Below are 24,319 nucleotides of genomic sequence, written 5' to 3' on the forward strand. Positions count from 1 at the left end.
TGCAAGCGATACACGAGTTTTTGAAACATACAGTTTCACGGAAACGTCCGCTACACGCAATTCGTGTCGACGATAAAAAACATACTAACGACGATGACTTTGAAGATGGAAAATGGCCGAGTGTTACGCGCTAATTACAATACAATGAGGAGCGAGATCAAATGCGTTTACAAAATACATTTTAGAAAGCCTAACAATATTGGATCGCTGCTAGGATTTTCAAACCGTATACTGCAGCCGCGAAAATAGTATGAGTCGGACATGCCGATTAACATTATCAACGTGAACATTATTCGCGTAGAAGGTAATGTGACCGCGGGTGCGTACAGTAACGGCAAACTCGTTCACACGATACATGAATTTTTACCAGAATATAAGATATTGGAAACACCGGCGCACATCATTTATCTTCCGATCATTGTACGGAGCATTACGGATTTAACGTTACGCGTTATCGATCAGAACGGGCGATTACTCGATTTTCGAAGAGAAGAAATCACCATTAGATTGCACGTACGACGGCGACAGCAATAACGTACGTGTGCGGCATATGAGATGCTTGTGTTGAACAAAGACGCGAGGGATAACACAATCTTTACGAAGCCAGTAACGACAACGTCGACTTTAATATTTAATCAACTGGTTGCGATAAGAAGAAGAAACTGAACGCATCAAACATTGCGTTTTTACAATCTTTGGGATTCGTGGTACGAAACATTTAAACGATGATAGACATCCTCAACATCGGGGACGAGTCAATCTTTGACGATCACATCGTCAAGATCGAGACTCACACATACAACCCATTTGCCAACACAACGTTTGGACATAGTGATGAGATAAGAATACCCATACAACAACAGGATTTGTATACATTGCCATACGAGAGTTTCATATATATCGAGGGAGAACTGAAGATAAACCATTTTTTTTTGTGACGCTGGGGAAACCGTCATGATACCGCGCACCTCCGGATAGAGGTGCGGGTTATGTGGGACTCCTTGTTCTCCTTGGTCGAGCCACGAATGGTTCGACCAGGGAGCCCAAGACCTACCGTACTAAAACCCCAGCGGGTGTCCTTCCTGGGCGTTGGATAGGGGACGGCGAGGATGCTGGTATCCCATGCCGTCTCGCCGCCCCCCCGCCAAGCCGTCTCCGGGGAGCTGCCTTGACCTTGCGGCCGAGACCCCTCCCCGACCGCACAGTCAATGACTGTGCGGTTCCACCGCGGTTGCGGCACAGGGCGACACCGGTCCCACGCCGTGCTCTCCCAAAGAGTTTGGGGGGCGGGGTCGCGGCTCGAGTATCCCGCTCGAGCCGCCACCCCCGCTTCCAGAGTGGTGCTGCCTCCCCCTCCCAAAGGGAATGGGGATTCGGCAGTCACCCTGGAGGCTCTCACCAGGGAGACCCTTCCCTGAAAGGGAAGGGGACCCTGTACGGCGTTGATGCCCCCCCACCGGTGCCTTACGGTTCCCGGTGGGGGGGGGGCCTTTCCGCCGCATCTACGTCCGTGAGGGGAGAGGTCGCACCCCGCGGAGCCGAGCAAAGCCCGACCCCGCAGGCAAGCGACCCCTTCCCTTGGTCCCCCCGGCTGCGGCTCCCTCCGCTCCCTTGGGAGTTAGGATTCGGCCGCAACCGAGGGGGTTGCCCGTTCAACTAAAGATAAACCATCCAATTGAGGGATCCAATGTGACACTGGGAAATAATTGCATCGCATTCATGTTTGATGAGATTCGATATGAACTCGATGGTGTGGAAATTGATCGCAACAGAAATGTAGGAATAACAAGTTTACTCAAAAACTATGTAACGATATCATTCGATAGAAGCATGGTTATGAGTAACGCCGCCTGGAGTGATCCGATTTCTGCGAATGGACACTTCAATTTCTGCGTACCGCTCTACATGTTATTAAAATTTTGTAATGACTACAAACGGGTAGTGATTAATGCGCGTCACGAATTGATCTTACAATCGCGCAACGACAACAATTGTCTGTTTGGAAATTCGGCGTTGGTTCCTGTAATCAACTTATTTAAAATACAATGGCGAATGCCACATGTGTTGTTGAGCGAGATCAACAAGCTGTCGATGCTGCGCGCTCTGGAAAGCGGACGTTATCTCAGCATGGGTTTTTGCTTGTGGGATCTGTATGAGTTTCCACTGTTGCAGCTTACAACCAAGCATTCGTGGGCCATTAAGACTGCAACTCAACTGGAGAAGCCACGATATGTTATTTTTGCTCTGCAGACAGGCCGGAAAAATGTCATGTCCGAGGATATCAGTCGATTCGACGACTGCAAATTAACCAACGTGAAATTCTTTCTGAACTCGGAAAGTTATCCGTACGACGACATGAATCTGGATTTTGATAAAAACAGATGGTCAATTCTGTGCGACATCTACACACGTTTCTGCAAGAACTATTACGGATACGAATACCTTGAGCTTAATCTCACCGTCACACGGTTTTTACAAAACGGTCCGCTTGTGATTATTGACTGTTCTTGACAAAACAAACCGATCAAGAGCGGAACAGTGGATGTGAGATTGGAATTTGAGTGTAAGAACAACGTACCTAATAATACCACTGCGTACTGCCTCATTATACACGATTGTGTGATCCAGTACAATCCGTTGACCAACGTTGTGCGCAAAATCACCTAAAAATGTTTACACAAACAACTGTTTAGAGAGGGGAAGAGGATACATAATCAAAGTGATGTGAGATGGCTGTAGAGTTTCGTCATTTCTCTCGACTGAGTCGCATCAAAGAGAGAGAGAGAGAGACCTCGTCATGTCTGTACCAACATTTGTCGATCTGCAAGGATTTATCCTCAATAAACAGTTTATTGTAAAGAAAGCGGCAATCCTGAAAAGAGGATTTATTTTATCACAATATTTCTTCGCATGCCCTGTACCATGGAGTTTACTCATAAAATCGGAGAGGCGTCAAGTCTCATGGTTGATTCAACACCATCATGGCTTACAATGGGAAGATGGAAACGTTCCATACAGCATGGCTCAGCGCTTGATTACTGCAGCTATCGTTGGAATAAATAAAAAATTACAAGAAGATGAAGAAGAATCCTCTATCGTATACGTAAAAGGACTTGAAAAGCGAAAATGGCTAGCCGATATAATGGATGATGAAAGAAACGGTTTTATAATTGAGATCTTGGATGCAGATTACGACAACATTAAGTCTCTAAACAATCTAGATGTTAAAAACACTATGCAATGTGAAAAACATGTTAAAAATTGCGCATTACAGAATGTATTCAAAATATTTAACTGATGGTCACAACGCCAGAAAGAATATTTGAAAAAATAAAATATGTAAACATATTAAAAAAATTTTATTTCTTATTTACCTTTCCCATTCTTTTTTGTTTCTAAGAATTCTTTTTAACCGAGCGATGTCTCTCTCTTTTCCTAAATCTCAGAGCGCTAGACGCAATCTCCCCATTACATTTACCAGGGGGGGTAAGGAGGGGGCCTTACCACATTTACCCCTACTATCTTTGGGAAATCAATATATTCTAAATTTTTTATTGAATCTTTAATGTTGTCCGAGTGATGTCTCTCTCTCTTCTCTTAAATTTCAAAGCGCTAGAAATACTCCCAAAAACTCTCCCATCACATTTACTCCCACCACATTTATCCTCACTGTTTTTGAAAAAAATAAGTATATATTTTAAATTTTTTTGTACGATTAGTTTCACGTTAACCATTCAAACCAATAGTTCACATTTTCGGAACATAGAAAAATGTACTTCAACAAAAGAAGCTGCAGCGGCAGTCGCATGAATTATTACGTGCCGAGTCGTGCTGAAACTTCATCGCTTGAGAACAAATGTGACGAGTAAGTTTAACTTTTTTCTATTATGTATTATACACTTCTATTTTTTATATTATTACAAATTGCTTTTATTAGAATTGTTTTTATTTTCTAAATATTAATTTCATTTTTCTACAGCATTTTGCAGGAGAGTCATGCGGCTCGTATACTAGGAAGACGATACGCATTGACAGCCACGGAATTCAAATTCCTCGAAATTGGTATCAACGCGGGTCCACTGAGTTACGTGGAAATCGTCATAGGAGATCATCGGGGAAAACAATTGATACTATCAATCGAGACTTGGAAGGGACTTTACGAGCAGCGTCACAATATTTTTCGGAACGATTCCACTAAAAATGTATATAATTTTATCCTAAAAAAATCATAAAATGAAAAGGTCAGGCCATGTTCAAAAGAAGGTACTCAAAAATTTAAACGATCTAATAATAAATTATCACGAAAAGTAACTGATATGTTATTCAAGGTGCCAGTTCAAAGTGAACATACGTAAAGTGTATATTATCTAAATTTAGTAATAATATATTACCATGAAAAGTAACTGTGATATTTTATTCAAGGTGCAAGTTCACATTGAACATACAATACATACATATAAGTAAAACTGATTACAATTTGATTCTAGAAAATAAGTGCGATATGTTATTCTTAGTGCACAAAATATAATAGTCGTTTATAGAGATTTGATTTGAAATTCATACTAGCCCGTACAATGAAAAATAATTGCTCGTAATTCCAGAGTACCAATTTGTTAATGACTCAGAAAAATAACATGGCGGCCTGCTCTCAAAAAACTTTCGATGGATAGAATAAATAATTGAAATAAGAGTTGTGAAAATTGTATAAATTAAAAATCTCCAATCTTTCTTTAGTAAAATTTCCCGTTAATGACCATCATTAACCTAGGCAAGGTGGCATATGTGATTGGGATTTAACATTATCAGTAATTTATTGAATAGACAGAGAAAAGTTTTGTTGTATGCATCGGTTCAGTGTTTGAAATAACCATGTACTATCCATATACTGTAAAGCACAAATTCTTCATTTCTATCATAAATAATATCTATTTATTAAAATTTTAGCAGACGTCTTTTAAATAGAAAATAGTGTCTTGCGATCATGAAAAATAGGTTTTGAATAGCAAGGTTTCATTTGACTTACAATTTTCTTTAGAAACACAGAAGAAAAAGGTATTTGTATATAGTTTTGTATATTCACTTCGTTGTGTGTAGAGCTTTTAAAAATACGTTGAATCCTTATTCTAATCTAATCTTCTTCTAATGTAATTACTTTTCGTACTTCAAATGTTATAGTAATTATTCTGTAAGAGCTTCGACATTATTTCTAAATGGACATCGAAAAACATCATAGTTTTTTGAGAGCAGGCCGCCATGTTATTTTTCTGAGTCATTAACAAATTGGTACTCTGAAATTACGAGCAATTATTTTTCATTGTACGGGCTAGTATGAATTTCAAATCAAATCTCTATAAACGACTATTATATTTTGTGCACTAAGAATAACATATCGCACTTATTTTCTAGAATCAAATTGTAATCAGTTTTACTTATATGTATGTATGTTCAATGTAAACTTGCACCTTGAATAAAATATCACAGTTACTTTTCATGGTAATATATTATTACTAAATTTAGATAATATACACTTTACGTACGTTCACTTTGAACTGGCACCTTGAATAACATATCAGTTACTTTTCGTGATAATTTATTATTAGATCGTTTAAATTTTGAAAGGTTTAAATTTTTGAGTACCTTCTTTTGAACATGGCCTGACCTTTTCATTTTTATGATTTTTTTAGAATATCAGTTACTTTTTAAAGTACAGGTATATAGAGCAGCATTCTAGTAATTCAAGTATCACAAATATATGTATTTTCGATTCTTATCACATAACTTTGTATAAGTAACAATTTATGCAATACAGTTCAAAATAATTGAAATATATGGTATATATGTACATATATAAAATATATAATTATATTATAGTATACATATATATTTTATTTAATCATATATGTAAATGTTTGTATAATTGTAATAACTTTTAACGATACATTGCACATTAATTTTAATTGCAACAGAATGAATTTATATTCTTGTATGAATATTGAAAATAAAGAATGGGCCCCTCCATCGCCCATTCTCGTGAGAACGCAACCATATATTTTTCTTCGTCTCTCCGATTTTAACACGACATACATATTTCTGTCTGATAATTTTTTTCTGGATGATACTTTTTGAAATGTCATGAAGCCTAGGTCAAATTAGAAACTTATTGCACTCGTTTTAACGCAGCGCTTACAGCAGCTTTTATAAAGCGCCAGAGCAGCCGATATTTTATTTTGGCGCTTACGGCAACTTTTATACAGCGCCAGAGCAGCCGATGTTTCATTTCGGCGCTTACGGCAGCCTTTATACAGCGCCATTATTTAATCTGTTCTAAGAACAATATGTATGCCCCTTGTGCTCCTTTTGGCCATTTTTTCTTGAACACTTCCATATCATTAAAGTAATACCATTCCGATTTTGTGTCAGCTCTCAACATACACGTGTAGTGACCACGATTCATTTCTTCACCTTCGTGAAATATAGCGTTTATTACCTTGTACTTTTTTTCTTTAATCGTGATATTACTCGTCGGCACGGCGTTAATCCGATTGTTGATAATTTTTTTAGAAGCACCGTTTACAAAAGTATATAAATTGAGCTGTATTACTACGACGGATAAAGTTGATTCGATTACGGTTTTCCTTTTCAACACGGTACCCTTACATTCGTTACAATTGCCGTTTATCGTTTCCCATTTAGAAAATTCTACATTAATTACACTTTGTAGAGTGACACCTTTTTTCCTTTTTAATGTCGAATGTATAGGTAATATTAGCAAACTACTGCTTTCCAGCTTAGTTACATTGTAATTACATTTGACATTCGAGCAACATGTTACGTGCTTTAATTCGAGTTCTAATACATCATTGATGTCGGAATACGTCGACATTAGAGCCGTAAAAAATTCTGAAACATCTTGTTGTGTTCGTTCTTCGAAGCGTTTTCCGACAGATCTTTTAACCGCTTGAATGTTGCAATATTTACGTTCACCATACGCGCAGATAGCATCAGTCAATGCATTCGATGCTTTATTTTTCAGTATTTGTTGCCTAATACGTACGCAATGAAACGCACATTGTAATATTACATTAGCGTAACACGAAACAGCATCGTTATTGCAAAGGCCATATATTTTCCACGTAACTATACTTTCTGGTTCCTCACAATCATAATTCTGCATATTATCAATGATATTAGGGATAGCCCATCGCGGACGATCGTACATTTTCACAACCTTTTTCTCGGACGGATTGATTTGTAGCAGTTCAGATTTAAATATATAGATCTCAGTCAATTATATTCTACAATGGCTCTCGAGTTTGCTTTAACTGATGCTGGATTGAAATTTATCAAATGTAGGCCTTCCAATTTACTTACTCGTGACAAACCTACATAGGCTTGACCATCACTGAATACAGTCGTTCCTAAATCCATCATTGCATTGTTACATGTAATTCCTTGACTTTTGTGTATAGTTATTCCATAACTGAGAGACAATGGAAATTGTTTCTAATGTACCACTAATTTGTGGAATACTTCAAATTTAATATCTACTTTTGTTATTGCGATTTCTTTGTTATCCGAAATAACTATTTTGATGGAATCAATACAATTGCCGTCAGCAGAGCGATTAACTGCAACTACATTGCCTATCGTTCCATTGACAAGTCCCAAAGTTACGTCAATGTTTCGTCAAATCATCACTTTAGCGCCAATTTTAATCGCTATTACTCTTTCAATGCCAGCTGTTTTAGACACTTTATCATCTTTGTCTTCCAAAATTTTATGCATCTTTTTTTCATTGCTGGAGCACAGTCGACATCATCTTCTGCTATCAGTAGAATTTTATCGCTGTCGATTTTATTGAGCATTGCTGTGTTCAAAACCTTGCACGAAGAACACGTGGGCAATAAACAAATTGTATCAATCGGTAATTGATTCATATAAGTGCAAAGTTCATTCAATCTTTCGTCGCAACTACTTTCTTTAAAATTGATTTTTCTAGACTGAAGAACATTGATGTCAGAATCCGTTACTAAACCTCTCTATTCGTATTCTAGAAAGTATATCACGATATGTATTGTCGCATTTTTGTCGCATATTAATCAAAAGTTCGTCGTACTCGAACAATCTCCACAAATCACATCCACCCATGGTACCTAAATACTTCTGAATCTCTGATCGAGACATTTTAACAAACAAAAATTGTCCTTTTACAGGAGGAAACTGCAACAAGTCCCCAAACAGGAGAATGTGTTTTCTGCCAAAGAAACCATCATCTGTATCTGTCGTATCAAAGATTTCACATAATCGTAGATTGATAAACATAAGTGTCACATTTGAAATCATGGATACTTCATCGATTATAAATAATTCGACATTCTTAAATTTGTTTCTCAAAGTTTTCAAGACCATGTCTGACAATTGCGTATATTTTGGTGTAGATTCATGACTAACGGGTAGTTGAAACATTCTATGAATTGTGTCAAGCCATCGATATTGAATGCTGCGATACCCGTGGGAGCAGATATGGAAGTCGTTTTTTCCAAATTTATTCTGATCCAATGTTTAATCGTTTCAATTAGAAAACTTTTCCCTGTACCACCCTCGCCACTTACGTACAGTCGCAGAATCTGATTCTTATCTTGTAAAACTTGACATACTCCATCAAAGACTCTTTTCTGGTCTTTGTTCAATTGCGACATCATTTGCGATAAATCAATCGTCAATCTTACCAAAATTTTCCAGATCTTTCATCGCGTCGTCAGCTTCTATCGGATTACAATCCAGTTCATCGTCATCGGATTTGTCTCTGTCTGCTGTTTTCAGATCATTTTCGCGCTTCTCAATTAATTCAGCAACGTTCTCAAAAGCTTTCTGTATTTCTTCGAGCCTTTCGTGATATTTCATTACCTTCGTTAAAACAGACTCTGAATTCTTAAAGGCATCCGTGTAAGTCTCGAATGTACCTTTGAGTTCACTCAAATCTTTCCATGGTTTGAACAGAAGAAGCAGCGAGTAAAAGTATTTTTCGGGCTCAGTTTTTATATTAAATCGATAATGGTTAATTAAATAACCCTTTTTTCGTTTTTTTAAAAATAAACCCGATGCCAGTTTGTAACACTTGACTTCGTCATTATTTGGCATCTGTTTCGTAATTTCCCAGAATCTGGCAAAATCGTACAAATTCAATGATTCTAATTCCTGAGGTCTATTTGGATAGTAATCATCGATGAGTGACGAACAGTAAATATTCGTAGAATTTTCATCGAGAGCTTTAATTTCATTAAATGTTTTAACTTTTCTATTTCTTACCTCATTAACATCGATCCATTTGACCATGGTATCATTATCCATACCAACAAGGGATTCCCTAATAGTGTATCCGCAGCTTCTAAAGCACCGCATTCTCTGTTATTTAATGAACGCATTGCAAAATTCCACAGTTTCGATGCCAAGGACTTATTCGAATCTATCACTTCAAAGTCTGTATTGCATTTTTCCGACTTTGTCGTGTATTTTGTTAAATATGAGTTTAAAAACTCTGATTTTTTTTCCAATAAATTGTATGTCCATATTTCCCTCCCAGGCTAATTTGATAGCCGGATTATAATCATTTATAAACCTTTCCGACTCTTTGCGAGGAAGATCGTACAATCTGCTCTTACTGCGTAAATTTTTTCTACTGACTATCGAAGTGATAACGTCTCTTAAAACGAAATTCTCAGTAACTGGCCGAGGAAAATCGAACCGACACTTTCTGTATATATTAGTTTCCGTTTTTTTCGTACGCATGCAATACGAGTTATGTTTATGATTCTGATCACTTATTACCGTATCGTACAACGTTGGCAAAACATTTTCATCTGGAATTTCACACGTTACGTATTTTCGAATAAACGTAGCAACTTCTTCATCCGGCGATTTTCCTAATACTGGAGCATCTCAATACTGGACTCAAAGTCAAAAACCACATCGCTGGACCGTAATGCAAAGTCATGCATTTTACATTATTGGACGGTTGTCGTCAAAATTGATCCGTATTTCTCAATTTTGCAAAAATACTCATTAAATTCAATTCTAATTCGTAACCTTTCAATTCGTTCAAGTATCTACCAGCAGTGTATCTCTCTCGTGGGTTAGTAACCATCATCGTATAATAGATACCACTTTTCAACTGTCGGTAGTTAGCATCATTGAGAAGGAAAAACAGATACTGCAGATTCAACCTGAATCTACTATGTTTCGACATCAATCGTGTTCTAATAAATAAATATTCCGGCAATTCAAAGTTTCTATCTTCTCGTTGTCCATTGACACCATCAGGGTATAAATCAGGGAAACACATGACATCCAGATATTTATAACGATTATCCATTGGAAAATCTTCAATTTTCATCATTTGATAAAGCTTCAATGCAGATTCGTTATCGATTCTTTTCGCGTGTATTGAGTATATTGTATACTGATCGTTAATATCCGAATCTTCAGTGATTTGTGTGAGGAAAGCCCTACGTTTTAAAACGATTTGATCATTATTATTTTTGTTTTCCTGTACATTGTACAAATTCAATGCTGGTAATTTCTCAACCACCTCATTTATTTCGTCATTGTCGCTTTCGTCATCGACAATCCGATATTCTGTTTCCTGCAACTTTATTTATCATTTAATAGATCATCAGATGACGCCGGAAGACGAATTTTCGAGTAATGAAGATTATTTTCTTTCAACCATTGTAAAGCTTTATACACTTTATTAATATCTACCAAATTTTTTCAAACCACTTTAGATTTCTTGGGTATACCTCGAACGAGAATGTGCAACTCGTGATACAATGATAATATATATGATAATAATATATGATAATAATACATAAATAAATATACATATATATACATTCTTCATTTTATTTAATAAAAAACCTTATAGATAAAACTTTATAACCCTAACATATTATGAATTACAATAAAAATAAAATCTCGACGGCAATCGGAGCCTGTGCGGACGACATGCACAAAATTAATAAATTAAAATGAGATCTCAAATCAAACTCATTTATTAAATTCTAAACGTTTCGACCCACTTCGGGTCTTCTTCAGTAGCTGCAAAATACAAAGAAACAAAAATAAAAGATAATCGGTACAAACAGAAAATTATAAAACTCGTATACATACAATCCGCAAATAAATTAAATATCATTCTCCTCCCTATTCAAACCGTCCGGCCGTCGGAGTGTCTCCCTAACGGTGACCATCGTCAGGAAGGAAACAGAGCAGTGACTCCCTTACCAACATTAATCAACATAGTATAAATTAAACGTAGAAAAATCCACAAGAATTAAAAATTAAAAACCGGGAAGAACACTCACCCCGACAGTAAAAACAGAGAGAAGACGATGCTACACGTGACACATCACTCTAACGACTGTGCGGTATTCTACCTCGACACAGTCAATACATATATACGCAAAAAACAAATATAAAAATAAAATATGAAAATAAAAATAAAAACAACTAAAACTTATCGGCACTCATGTCAAAGGTCTAATAAAAAAACCCGGCCATGTATAATCACAAAGCTAGATTTTGGTAAATTTTTCTATTAACAGATCAAAATTCTCGTTTAATTTATCAGTGTCGCTATGTAAATTTAAACTATTCCTCTGACGTTTTATGTGGATCATTTCGGATATTAAACGTTTACCTAAAAAAGGCTCCTCGTCTAAGACTTTTACATCCTCCCAATTAAATTCATGGTTCAATAATCTATGTTCCGATATGACTGATAATTGTGACGCGTTTCTTTTTATGTTGTTGCGATGTTCTTTCATCCTAGTTTTCAACAATCTACCCGTCTGCCCTACGTACGACGCATCACAATCCATACAATCAATTTTATAAACTACATTGTTATGGAGTTTCCTTGGTAACTTATCCTTGTGTACTTTGATGAATTTACGGAGACTTTTAATTGCTGTATAGAATGGAATGACATCCAAATCACGTGTAATGTCCTCAATTCTCTTCGATACATTATTAATATACGGAATATTAAAATTGTTTCATAAGCCGACGTATTCAGGTAGATATTTAAATTTTGAATCGCAGCATCCTCTCTGTCATAAAAAAGGCACCATTATCAGCCTCATAGATAGAGTTTTTTGGCTATCTCATCCGAAATTCCATAAAGTTAACTTTGAGTCTATGATTGGAGTTCTTTTGTCTAATAATTATCCTCTCAATTTGATATTTCACACATTACAAGCGCGGTTAAAAAAGTTGTTCTTCCGCTATAATAATAAGTTGCATAACAATAGAGCAAATGTATGCAATGACAAGATTCTAACGCAGAAAAAAGTTTCGTACTTTAATATTCCGTATATTAATAATGTATCGAAGAGAATCGAGGACATTACACGTGATTTGGATGTCATTCCATCATATACAGCAATTAACAGTCTCCGTAAATTCATTAAAGTACACAAAGATAAGTTACCAAGAGAACTCCATAATAATGTAGTTTATAAAATTGATTGTATGGATTGTGATGCGTCGTAGGGCAGACGGGTAGATTGTTGAATTCTAGGATGAAAGAACATCGCAACAACATAAAAAGAAACGCGTCACAATTATCAGTCATATCGGAACATAGATTATTGAACCATGAATTTAATTGGGAGGATGTAAAAGTCTTAGACGAGGAGTCTTTTTTAGGTAAACGTTTGATATCCGAAATGATCCACATAAAACGTCAGAGGAATAGTTTAAATTTACATAGCGACACTGATAAATTAAACGAGAATCTTGATCTGTTAATAGAAAAATTTACCAAAATCTAGCTTTGTGATTTTACATAGCCGGGTTTTTTTGTTAGACTTTTGATATGAGTGCCGATTAGTTTAGTTGTTTTTATTTTTATTTTTATTTTCATATTTTATTTTTATATTTGTTTTTTGCGTATATATGTATCGACTGTGTCGAGGTAGAATACCGCACAGTCGTTAGAGTGATGTGTCACGTGTAGCATCGTCTTCTCTCTGTTTTTGCTGTCGGGGTGAGTGTTCTTCCCGGTTCTTAATTTTTAATTCTTGTGAATTGTTCTACGTTTAATTTATACCATGTTGATTAGTGTTGGTAAGGGAGTCACTGCTCCGCTTCCTTCCTGACGATGGTCACCGTTAGGGAGACACTCCGACGGCCGGACGGTTTGAATAGGGAGGAGAATGATATTTAATTTATTTGCGGATTGTATGTATACGAGTTTTATAATTTTCTGATTGTACCGATTATCTTCTATTTTTGTTTCTTTGTATTTTGCAGCTACTGAAGAAGACCCGAAGTGGGTCGAAACGTTTAGAATTTAATAAATGAGTTTGACTTGAGATCTCATTTTAATTTATTAATTTTGTGCATGTCATCCGCATAGGCTCCGATTGCCGTCGAGATTTTATTTTTATTGTAACACAATAATTCGAGCCGAGATTAATAGTTTTTTTATACGGAATATTAAAGTACGAAACTTTTTTCTGCGTAAGGATCTTGTCATTGCATATATTTAGATAGATAGATAGATAGATAGATATATTTATTGCCGCCCCAATTGGGGATTACAAGGCGCTTTTTTTTTAAAGGAGCGTTCCCAAACCTTTATTCCTTTCTTTTCCTTAACCTAAACTTATACCTATAACTTAACCTAATTACATATTTACATATTTTTCGCCACGCCTCTCCTCTTCGCCGCCTTTTTCCTCTTTTCTCGCATTTCTGCCCTACCTACACACACACACACGTCCGCCTTTCCCTAACCTTTCTTATCCTAAATTAACTTAACCTACGCAATCTTACATTCTACTTAGCCTATGTTGGACCTCCGCTTCCGGTTACCGTTATTTTTCCATTCCTTTCCTCTCCCTCCCTCTCTCTCTCTCACACTCACTCTCACACTCACTTCCCCCCTCTCTCTCTCCCCTCATCTCCTATCCTCTCTCATCCCCCTGTCCTCCTTTTTTCTCCTTCTCCTTCTCCCCTTCCCCTTTCCCTCTTGCTTCCTCTAACCTTTTTAACCATATTTCCCCTTCTCCCTCTTCTCCTAATATCTCCTTTACCATTTCCTGCCAGCTCTCTTCCCTTCCCCAATCCATACATTCCTCCCACACATGCTCCCACGTCTCTAACCCTCTCCCACATATCCTGCACTTCCTATCCTCCTCCTTTTCCCAATACCTATTTCCCTTCATTTCATTCCCCAGTCTATACCTTGCCATCCTCCTCCATTTACCTTCCGCCCACCCTTTCTTCAAATAGCCCGGAATCTCCTCCCCTTTAATCTGTTTGTACCACTATTATATTCCGATTTTATCATTTTTCCTACCCTCTCCTCCCTCTGTTCCTTTCTTTCCCATTCCTCAACTTCTTCCCATCTGAACTCCCCCTTTTCTCTTCTTTCCTCTATCTCCCTTAATACCATCCCCTTACCCTAAAAAAATTCCCTCCTTTCTCTCTCCCATCCTGACAATTCCCCTCCTTTCTTTGCCCTTTCTTTAATCTCCCCCAAACATATTCTCGCCAACCATCCTCCCTTACCCTCCTCTAGCCTTCTCTCATATCCCCACGCTCTTCTTTCCATCCTTGTCCTTATCTTTTCCCTTTGCAATTCCTCCCTTACCATATATCCAGGCGTTCCCCAATCCACTCCTAACATCCATCTCAGATACCTTTCTTGTATCCTTTCCAATCCCTCTCTCTCTTCCCATCCCCATATTTCCACCCCGTATCCTAAAACCGTCTATACTAACGCATCAAAGAGCCACAACCTCCTCCCCCAGTTATTCCCAAATCTCCTCTTACCTATTCCCCATACCTGTCCCATAATTGCTGCCCCTCTTTTTATTCTGTCCCTTACCTGTCCCTCTTGCCCCCCATTCCTTTGAATCACATATCCTAAGTACTTGTACTCTTTTACCTCCTCTAATTTTTTTCCCTTTCAAAACCAACTAGCCTTTTTTAACCTCCCTCCCCCTTTCCTGCATCTCATCACCTTCGACTTCTTCTCATTCAATTCCAGTCCCTTCCCCTCCAGATATCTCCCTAACATCATACACCTCATCCCCCCCTCATCTTCTGCCAACAGCACCACGTCATCCGCGTACGCTAACGTATAGACCTTGCCCTCTCCTAATCTCACACCCCCCCCATCTCCCTTTCTCCATTTCCTCCTCCAAGTCCGCCATCAACATGTTAAACAAAAGTGGGCTCAGTGGGCATCCCTGTCTCACCCCCCTCCCCGTCCAAAACTTCTCACCCACCTCCTTCCTTATTTTAACCCTGAACCCTATCTCTCCTAGCACTTCCTCGCACCTCCTCACCGTCTCTTCCTTCACTCCCCTCCCTCTTAACGCCGCCATCAGCTTCACTCTGTCCACCGAATCAAACGCTGCTCTCAGGTCCACAAACAGTAGTACCATTTGCTTTCCTTTCCTACTTATTTGTCTGTTTATTAGATAATTTAGTACATAAATATTGTCCACCGTTCTCATCCCTTTCCTGAACCCCGTTTGATACGGTGGTAACATCCCTTTTTCTTCTATCTCTCCCTTCAATCTCTCTGCCAACACCGTCGCATATACTTTGTATAACGACGGTGTCAGAGTTACCCCCCTGTACTCCGAAACCTCCTTTCCCTCACCCCTCTTCAAGATTGGCACCACCAGCCCCTCACTCCACTCCCTTATCCACCCCTCCCCCTTCCATATCCTATTGCATAACTCCCATACCCACTTCTCTATTCCCTCTCCTCCAAATTTCCACACTTCTCCCGGAATCCCATCCACCCCCACCGCCTTTCTTTCCTTTATCTTACCTATCGCCCTCCTAATTTCTCCCTTTTCTATCTGATCTTCTCCTCTCTCCTTCTCCATCTTACTTCCTCCCATTATCACTCTCGACTCTACCCCTCCTAATAGATCTCTAAAATATCTGTTCCATTCTTCCATCTCAATCCCCTCACCCATTCCTCCTTTTCCTTTTCCCCTTTCCCTCCTAACCACCTCCCAAACCTGCCCCTCCGTCCTCGCTTCCATTGCTTTCTTCGTCCACTCCTCATTCTCCTCCTCCTTCTTCTTTCTACATAATCTCTCATACTCCTTTTATCTTTTCCTGTATTTTTCTCCTTTCCCCCCTATCCTCCTCCACCTTTTTAACACCTTTGCCACCTCCCCCTTTTCTCTTCTACACTCCCTATCAAACCACCCTCTCCTTTTTTCTTTTTTCTCCTTTCCTTCTCTCTCATTCCCCTTATCTAACACTTCCTGTATCTTCTTTTTCTTCTCCTCCCACTCCCCCTCTACACCCTCCTTTTCTTGTTCATTCCTCTGCTTCAATTTCCTCTATCTTCTCCCTAAATTCCTCCTTCCCCTCTTCCGTCCAGTTCCATCTCCTCCTCTTTTTTCCTTTTCTTTCCCCTCCTCCTCCTTTCCCTTCAAACCACACTATTAACGGCATGTGATCCGAGTCCACCTTTTCACCTATCTCTTCCTGATTTCCTCTCTTACCTCCTCATTACCTATTATGTAATCTATTACCGATTTCCCATTCGGCCCCATATACGTCCACCCCCCTTCCTCATCCCCTGCTATTCCTCCATTCATTATCGCCCACCCCTTTTTCTCCAACTTCTTTACCAACCTTCTCCCTTCCCCATTTACTTTTGTATCTCTTGATTTTCTTCCCTTCCCTTCCCCTCCTTCCTCCTCTCCTATCTCCACTCTTTCTCCTAAATTTCCCGTTCTTGCATTAAAATCCCTCTCTATTATCGTTCTTACTCTGTCTCCCTCCTCCTCCATCCACTCATTCATCTCCCCTAGCTTCTTCTCCATCTCCCCATTTATGTACACTCCCACCAACCTCCATCTCTCCCCTCCTTTTCCTATCACCACCTCCACCATTCCCTCTTTATCCGCCTTACATTTTCCTTCTATTCCTACCCCTTTTCTCACCCCCACTATAATTCCACCCATAGCCCTTCCTTTTTTACTCTTCCTCCTCGCATATTGCACCTCCCATTTATATCCTCCCGGCATCCTCCCTTTTATCCTTTCCCACCCTTTTTCATCTATCCATGTCTCTAGAAAAAACATTACATCCCATTCTCCTACCGCTTCCCAGAAGTCCGCGTCCTTATTTCTTAATCCCGTCACATTCCAGAATGCCACCTTCCATCCTTCCTCCTCTTCTCCTTCCTCCTTTCCTTTCTCCCCTCCTCTCCCTTGCCCTTTACCTCCCACTTCCCTCCTCTTTCTCTTTCTCTTTTTTACCCTTCCTTCCCCACTCTTTTCCTCCCCTCCTTTCCCGTCCTCTGTATTATTTCCATCCCCTTTCCTTCTATTCCCTCCTTTCTCCTCTCTTCCCTTCTCTCATCCCCTGCTCTTTCCTCCTTTAGTTCCTCTTTCACCTCGTCCCATCTCCACCATTTACCTCTCATCCAAATTCTCCCATACCTTACCCATGCCCTCCTTCCCTCTCTTTCTTTCCCTCTCGCCAACTCTCCTAATCTCCACATCATCCTTCTTTCTTTCCACGTTAGATCCTCTTCAATCCTCTCCTTCCTTCCTCTCAACCTCCTTTTCTTTTCCATTATCTCCCTTTTAACCTCCATCTCTCCCACCCTTACTAATGCTATACTTGTCCCGTCCCTTCTCCCTTCCCCTATTCTTCTCACTTTCTCTACCTGCCCCCCTACCCCTATCTCTTTCAATAATTTCTCCACCTCCCCTTTCACCCTCCCTTCTCCTCCCTTAATTCCTTTTATTATCACATTCTTTCTCTTTTCTTCTCTTTCCTTTCTCTCCCATTTCCATTCCATTCTCTTAATCCTATCATCCATCTCCTCAATCTCCTTTCCCTTCTCCCCTTTCTCTCTCTCCCCCTTTTTTCCTATCTCTAATTCTTCCATTTTCTTCCCCATCTCCCTTAATCTTTTCCATAAATTCCTCCCTTTCTCTCTCCCACCTTTTCTCCCTCTTCTCCATTTTCTTTTTTAGCCCCCTTACCTCCTCCCTTAATTCCTCCTGCCCTCTTACTCCCTCCTTAATCTCTTCTCTAATTTCTCTTCTTATCTCTCTCATCTCCTGAATTATCTCCTCCTTCCATTCCCTCCCCATCTCTTTCAATATCTCCCCTATCCCTCCTGCCTCCTCCCTCCTTTCAACCTCTGGCGACCTTATCACCTTTTTACTTCTCCTGAACGCCCACTCCAAATCCCCTTTTTCCTCTCTCTCCTTTCTCAATCCTACTTCCTCTAATTCCTCCCTTTTCCTTTTCAAAACCTCCTCTGCCGTCCCTGTGCTCCCTCTTTTCTCCCATTTCTCCGACTTCTTTAATCTTTCTATCTCCTCTATTTCTTTTCTTTCCATCTATATTTCCTTTGCTCTATGCCTAGTGACTTTTCCTATACCCTATTTCAGTTACTTTCTCCTCTGCTAGTGACTTTCCCTATATCCTCGACTGGTTCCTCTGTCACTAGAGACTTTCCCCGCACCTACACCTATCCCCTATCTCTCCTCTCCTTTTACACCTGCACTCTTCTTTCCTAGTACCTTCCTCTCCCCTTGTGCCCCTGATCTATCTTCCAAACTGCCAACTCACTCTACCTGCATCACTTCTCTTCCTTCTCACCGCTCTATTCCCTTCTCACCCCACCTGCCTGCACTCCCTTTGCATTCGCCACCTCCAGCTTCTCACTCTCTCACTCTCTCTCCCCCTTTCTCTTCCTCACACCTCTAATATTCCACTCAAATACACACACTGACAGCACCTCAACCTTCTCACACGCAACCGGAAACGGAAGTCCGTCATTGCATATATTTGCACTATTGTTATGCAACTTATTATTGTAGCGGAAGAACAACTTTTTTAACCGCGCTTGTAATGTTTGAAATATCAAATTGAGAGGATAATTATTAGACAAAAGAACTCCAATCATAGACTCAAAGTTACCTTTATGGAATTTCGGATGAGATAGCCAAAAAACTCTATCTATGAGGCTGATAATGGTGCCTTTCTTATGACAGAGAGGATGCTGCGATTCAAAATTTAAATATCTACCTGAATACGTTGGCTTATAAAACAAATCAAACTCAATGCTCCCATCATTTATAATAATGGTGACGTCTAAAAAATTCAATCGGTTGTCAACCCCCTCCTCCATGGTGAACTGCAATCTAGGATGGAAAGAATTGAAAGTGTTTAAAACAATTTTAAGCATGGAGGGTGGGGCCGCCAACGCGATATCGTCAACATATCTAAAATAAAATAGAAATGCATTGGAATCGCAGCAATCGCTCTACTCTCCAAATCTTGCAACGTGATATCCGCAATGATCGGTGAGAGGGGGGAACCCATAGGCGTGCCAAAAGTCTGTTGATAACATACATTATTCAAAGTACACAAGGATAAGTTACCAAGGGAACTCCATAACAATGTAGTTTATAAAATTGATTGTATGGATTGTGATGCGTCGTACGTAGGGCAGACGGGTAGATTGTTGAAAACTAGGATGAAAGAACATCGCAACAACATAAAAAGAAACGCGTCACAATTATCAGTCATATCGGAACATAGATTATTGAACCATGAATTTAATTGGGAGGATGTAAAAGTCTTAGACGAGGAGCCTTTTTAGGTAAACGTTTGATATCCGAAATGATCCACATAAAACGTCAGAGGAATAGTTTAAATTTACATAGCGACAATGATAAATTAAACAAAAATTTTGATCTGTTAATAGAAAAATTTACCAAAATCTAGCTTTGTGATTATACATGGCCGGGTTTTTTTATTAGACCTTTGACATGAGTGCCGATAAGTTTTAGTTGTTTTTATTTTTATTTTCATATTTTATTTTTATATTTGTTTTTTGCGTATATATGTATTGACTGTGTCGAGGTAGAATACCGCACAGTCGTTAGAGTGATGTGTCACGTGTAGCATCGTCTTCTCTCTGTTTTTACTGTCGGGGTGAGTGTTCTTCCCGGTTTTTAATTTTTAATTCTTGTGGATTTTTCTACGTTTAATTTATACTATGTTGATTAGTGTTGGTAAGGGAGTCACTGCTCTGTTTCCTTCCTGACGATGGTCACCGTTAGGGAGACACTCCGACGGCCGGACGGTTTGAATAGGGAGGAGAATGATATTTAATTTATTTGCGGATTGTATGTATACGAGTTTTATAATTTTCTGTTTGTACCGATTATCTTTTATTTTTGTTTCTTTGTATTTTGCAGCTACTGAAGAAGACCCGAAGTGGGTCGAAACGTTTAGAATTTAATAAATGAGTTTGATTTGAGATCTCATTTTAATTTATTAATTTTGTGCATGTCGTCCGCACAGGCTCCGATTGCCGTCGAGATTTTATTTTTATTGTAACACAATAATTCGAGCCGAGATTAACAGTTTTTTTATATATTATGAATTGTTAAATAAATCGCAAAACATTATTGATACTATAATTATTTGGTGAATAACATTATTGATAATAATAAGAGAAATAATAGAAAATGGTATTGTGATTGTGATTAAAACAAACATTCTTTCTAAACAGAGTTCGATTATAGTATAAGTTTCTTGATTTAAAATGTGCTATATTTAAATCATTTAATTATTTTTTTCGTTCAAGTACATTTAACAGCAAAAACTGCATATACATAGGTATGTATTTAACTTTACTGCCATTACTTGAAACAAATACATTATTCGATATTAACAAATTGGAACTCTGGAATTACGAGTAATTATTTTTCATTGTATAGACTAGGTTTAAATTTTTGAGGACCTTCTTTTGAACATGGTTTGACCTTTTCATTTTTATGATTTTTTGGAGATAGGGTGAGAGAGGACGAATGAGGGTAAGAGAAGACGAGATGAGCGAAAGAGGGTGAAAGAGGACAAAATTGGGTGAAAGAGGGCGAAAGAGGACGAAAGAGGACGAAAGAGGGTGAAAGAGGACGAAAGAGGGTGAAAGAGGGTGAGAGAGAATGAAAGAGTGAGAGAGGACAAAGGAGAGTGAAAGAGGACGAAAGAGGATGAGAGAGGTCAAAAGAAGGTGAGAGAGAATGAAAGAAAGTGAGAGAGGACAAAGGAGAGTAAAAGAGGACGAAAGAGGGTGAGAGAGGGCGAAAGAGGGTGAGAAAGAATGAAAGAGGGTTAGAGAGGACGAAAGAGAGTGAAAGAGGACGAAAGAGGGTGAAAGAGGGTGAGAGGGAATGAAAGAGGGTGAGAGAGAATAAAAGAGGGTGAAAGAGGACGAAAGAGGGTGAAAAAGGGCGAAAGAGGGTGAAAGAAGACGAAAGAGGGTGAAAGAGGGTGAGAGAGGACGAAAGAGGGTGAGGTAGGACGAAAGAGGGTGAGAGGACGAAAGAGGGCGAAAGAGGGTGAAAGAGGACGAAAGGGGGTGAAAGAGGACAAAGAGGGTGAAAGAGGGTGAGAGAGGACGAAAGAGGGTGAGGTAGGACGAAAGAGGGTGAAAGAGGACGAAAGAGGGTGAGAGGACGAAAGAGGGTGAAAGAGGACGAAAAAAAGTGAAAGAGGACGAAAGGGGGTGAAAGAGGACGAAAGAGGGTGAAAGAGGGTGAGAGAGAATGAAAGAGGGTGAAAGAGGACGAAAGAGGGTGAAAGAGGGCGAAAGAGGGTGAAAGAGGACGAAAGAGAGTGAGAGAGGACGAAAGGGGGTGATAGAGGACGAAAGAGGGTGAAAGAGGGTGAGAGAGGACGAAAGAGAGTGAGGTAGGACGAAAGATGGTGAAAGAGGACGAAAGAGGGTGAAAGAGGACGAAAGAGGACAAAAGAGGCGAAAGATGGTGAAAGAGGACGAAAAAAGGTGAAAGAGGACGAAAGAGGGTGAAAGAGGACAACAGAGGGTGAGAGAGAACGAAAAAACTGAAAAAATAGGACGAAAGAGGGTGAGTTAGGGCGAAAGAGGGGTAGGAGTGGGGTGGGGGAGCGGGATGTGGGAGGGAAAGGGGTGGGTGGAAGTTGAGGGAGGTGTGAGTGAAAAGTGAGAAGAGATTTATATATATATTATATATATATATATATATATATATATATATATATATATATAATCCTGATGACGTCAGCGGACGCGGACAGAGAAGAAGAAGAAGACGACGTTACTTCATTTTTCATGAAAAACGTCACTTTTTGACCGCTTGTATCTCCAGAACGGCTTGACCGATTTTATTCCTTCTTGGCTCAAATTACTCGTGGCGATGCCGCCTTTCAGGTTATATTACGTGCAATTCAAAATTTTTTATATTTTAGTAGTTCTACACCCCTAAAAGATGGACTTTGATGGTGCAAAATAAGAGACTTGTAGTGTCTTTTTTAAGGTCTTTTAGGGTTTGAACATGGCCGGAGACACTACCGCGTCTCCTGATAAATGTTGGACCACTAACAGTGCGATTTCACACGATTAACGACACCAAACTCGTAAGTTTCGAATCTGCAAATGTAATATAATGATGATCGAATCGACGTTACAACGTATGTTCAATCTCGATCCATGCATCGATATAACATTCCATCGACTGGCTAGACTTACTGGAACAATCGATATCAAGTATACACAACTCTCCAAAATCGCGTCTACTGTAACGAATCTTAAAGAATTAGCAAATGTAATACGCGCTAGCGATGCCTTCAACAAGCATCAACTTATTAATTGCGAGCTGGTAACTTTAGTTTTTTAATCCATAATACACAAGAAAAAATATGTATAATAAATATATAAGAAAAATAAAACTAGTGATAAATAAAAAGGCCAACTTATTAGAGCAATTATTAGAGTTGTTCTGTCAAATAAAATTTGTTCAATGTATAAACTAAACATAAAACATTATGTAAAACCTACAAACATTCTATACTCAAACTTAAGCGAAAATTACAATTATTATAAAATAAACATTTCAACTGCACGCGGTCTTCTTCAGTATTATATTACAGTAATTATTAAAAAATGCAAAATCATACAAAAATTCCACATAATATCGAAAATTAATGTTAGTTCTTTAATAAGAGTCGAGAATTTATGAGCGGTCAAAGCGTGTTTCAATCCGTCACATCCAACAAATGTTCGCCTTGATATGATCTTTGATTTTACCAAATCTCGAAAAGTTTTATCGTTAATATGCGAGAAATTAATACGTTCCGTAGACGCTGCGATTAATAAAAAAATTGACGATTAACGTATGTCAAAAATTAAAATATATATCCTTAACAATGAGCAATATGCTTACTTGACATTGTTCTTTCTGACAATTTTAACCACGTGTTTTTTGAAAAAGTTATTGAAGATGACACAAGACAAGACCAATAATATAAAAAGACATCTTATTTCAAACTCTACTTAATCGAAGAATGTGCGTGTTTATATATGATCTAATACCTATGTTTAAACCGTTAATGCTCTATTTGTCTTATTATTATTTGTTGTTTGCTAATTTATCCAAAATATCAAAATAAGACTCGCTGAGTAATAACTTATAATAATAAGACAAATAGGACATTAACGGTTTAAACATAGGTATTAGATCATATGGTAAACACGCACATTCTTTGATTAAGTAATTACGTATTAATTTCTCGCATATTAACGATGAAACTTTTCGAGATTTGATTAAAATCAAAGATCATATCAAGGCGAACATTTGTTGGATATGACGGATTGAAACACGTTTTAACTGCTCATAAATTCTCGACTCTTATTGAAGAACATTAATTTTCGATATTATGTAGAATTTTTGTATGATTTTGCATTTTTTAATAATTACTATAATATAATACTGAAGAAGATCGCGTGCGGTTGAAACATTTATTTTATAATAATTGTAATTTTTGCTTAAGTTTGAGTATAGAATGTTTGTAGCTTTCACATAATGTTTTATGTTTAGTTTATACATGAAATAAATTTTATTTGACAGAACAATTCTAATAATTGCTCGATAAGTTAGCCTTTTTATCTATCACTAATTGTATTTACAATATACGAGCAAAACTTTGTATCAAGAAAAATAAAGTTTTGTAAGTCTATATTATGGTGTAATTTCTTCACACGCATTTCCATTCTCCATTTTTCTCTTACCCTTAAACGGTCCCAACTCTTATACATATCCTAATAGTTGTGTAGCCCTGGCGGGGGATGACGTCACGCGAGCAAGGGAATCGTGAAGCTAGGGACTGCGAGAGCTAACGTTTAGAAGGAGAGATGTCATGGTGTAGACACGTAAGAAAGAGATAGCTCGAGATGCATGCCAAGGAAGAAGATGGTGCAGCT

General features: G+C 38.4%; 1 protein-coding gene and 1 pseudogene across 1 annotated transcript; both read left to right on the top strand.

Moving 5' to 3' along the window:
• The first annotated feature begins 1,830 nt into the window (after positions 1–1,830).
• LOC146723739 (uncharacterized) lies at positions 1,831–2,511 on the top strand. The gene has a single exon (XM_085481276.1). It carries the CDS (start codon positions 1,831–1,833, stop codon positions 2,509–2,511), a length of 681 nt encoding a protein of 226 aa, XP_085337402.1.
• Positions 2,512–3,770: 1,259 nt separating this feature from the next.
• On the top strand, positions 3,771–22,736 carry LOC146723740 (uncharacterized; annotated as a pseudogene).
• The last annotated feature ends 1,583 nt before the right edge of the window (positions 22,737–24,319 follow it).

This window comes from Nylanderia fulva, unplaced genomic scaffold, assembly GCF_048542155.1.
Source record: "Nylanderia fulva isolate GAGA-0341 unplaced genomic scaffold, ASM4854215v1 Scaffold170, whole genome shotgun sequence".
NCBI lineage: Eukaryota > Metazoa > Arthropoda > Insecta > Hymenoptera > Formicidae > Nylanderia > Nylanderia fulva.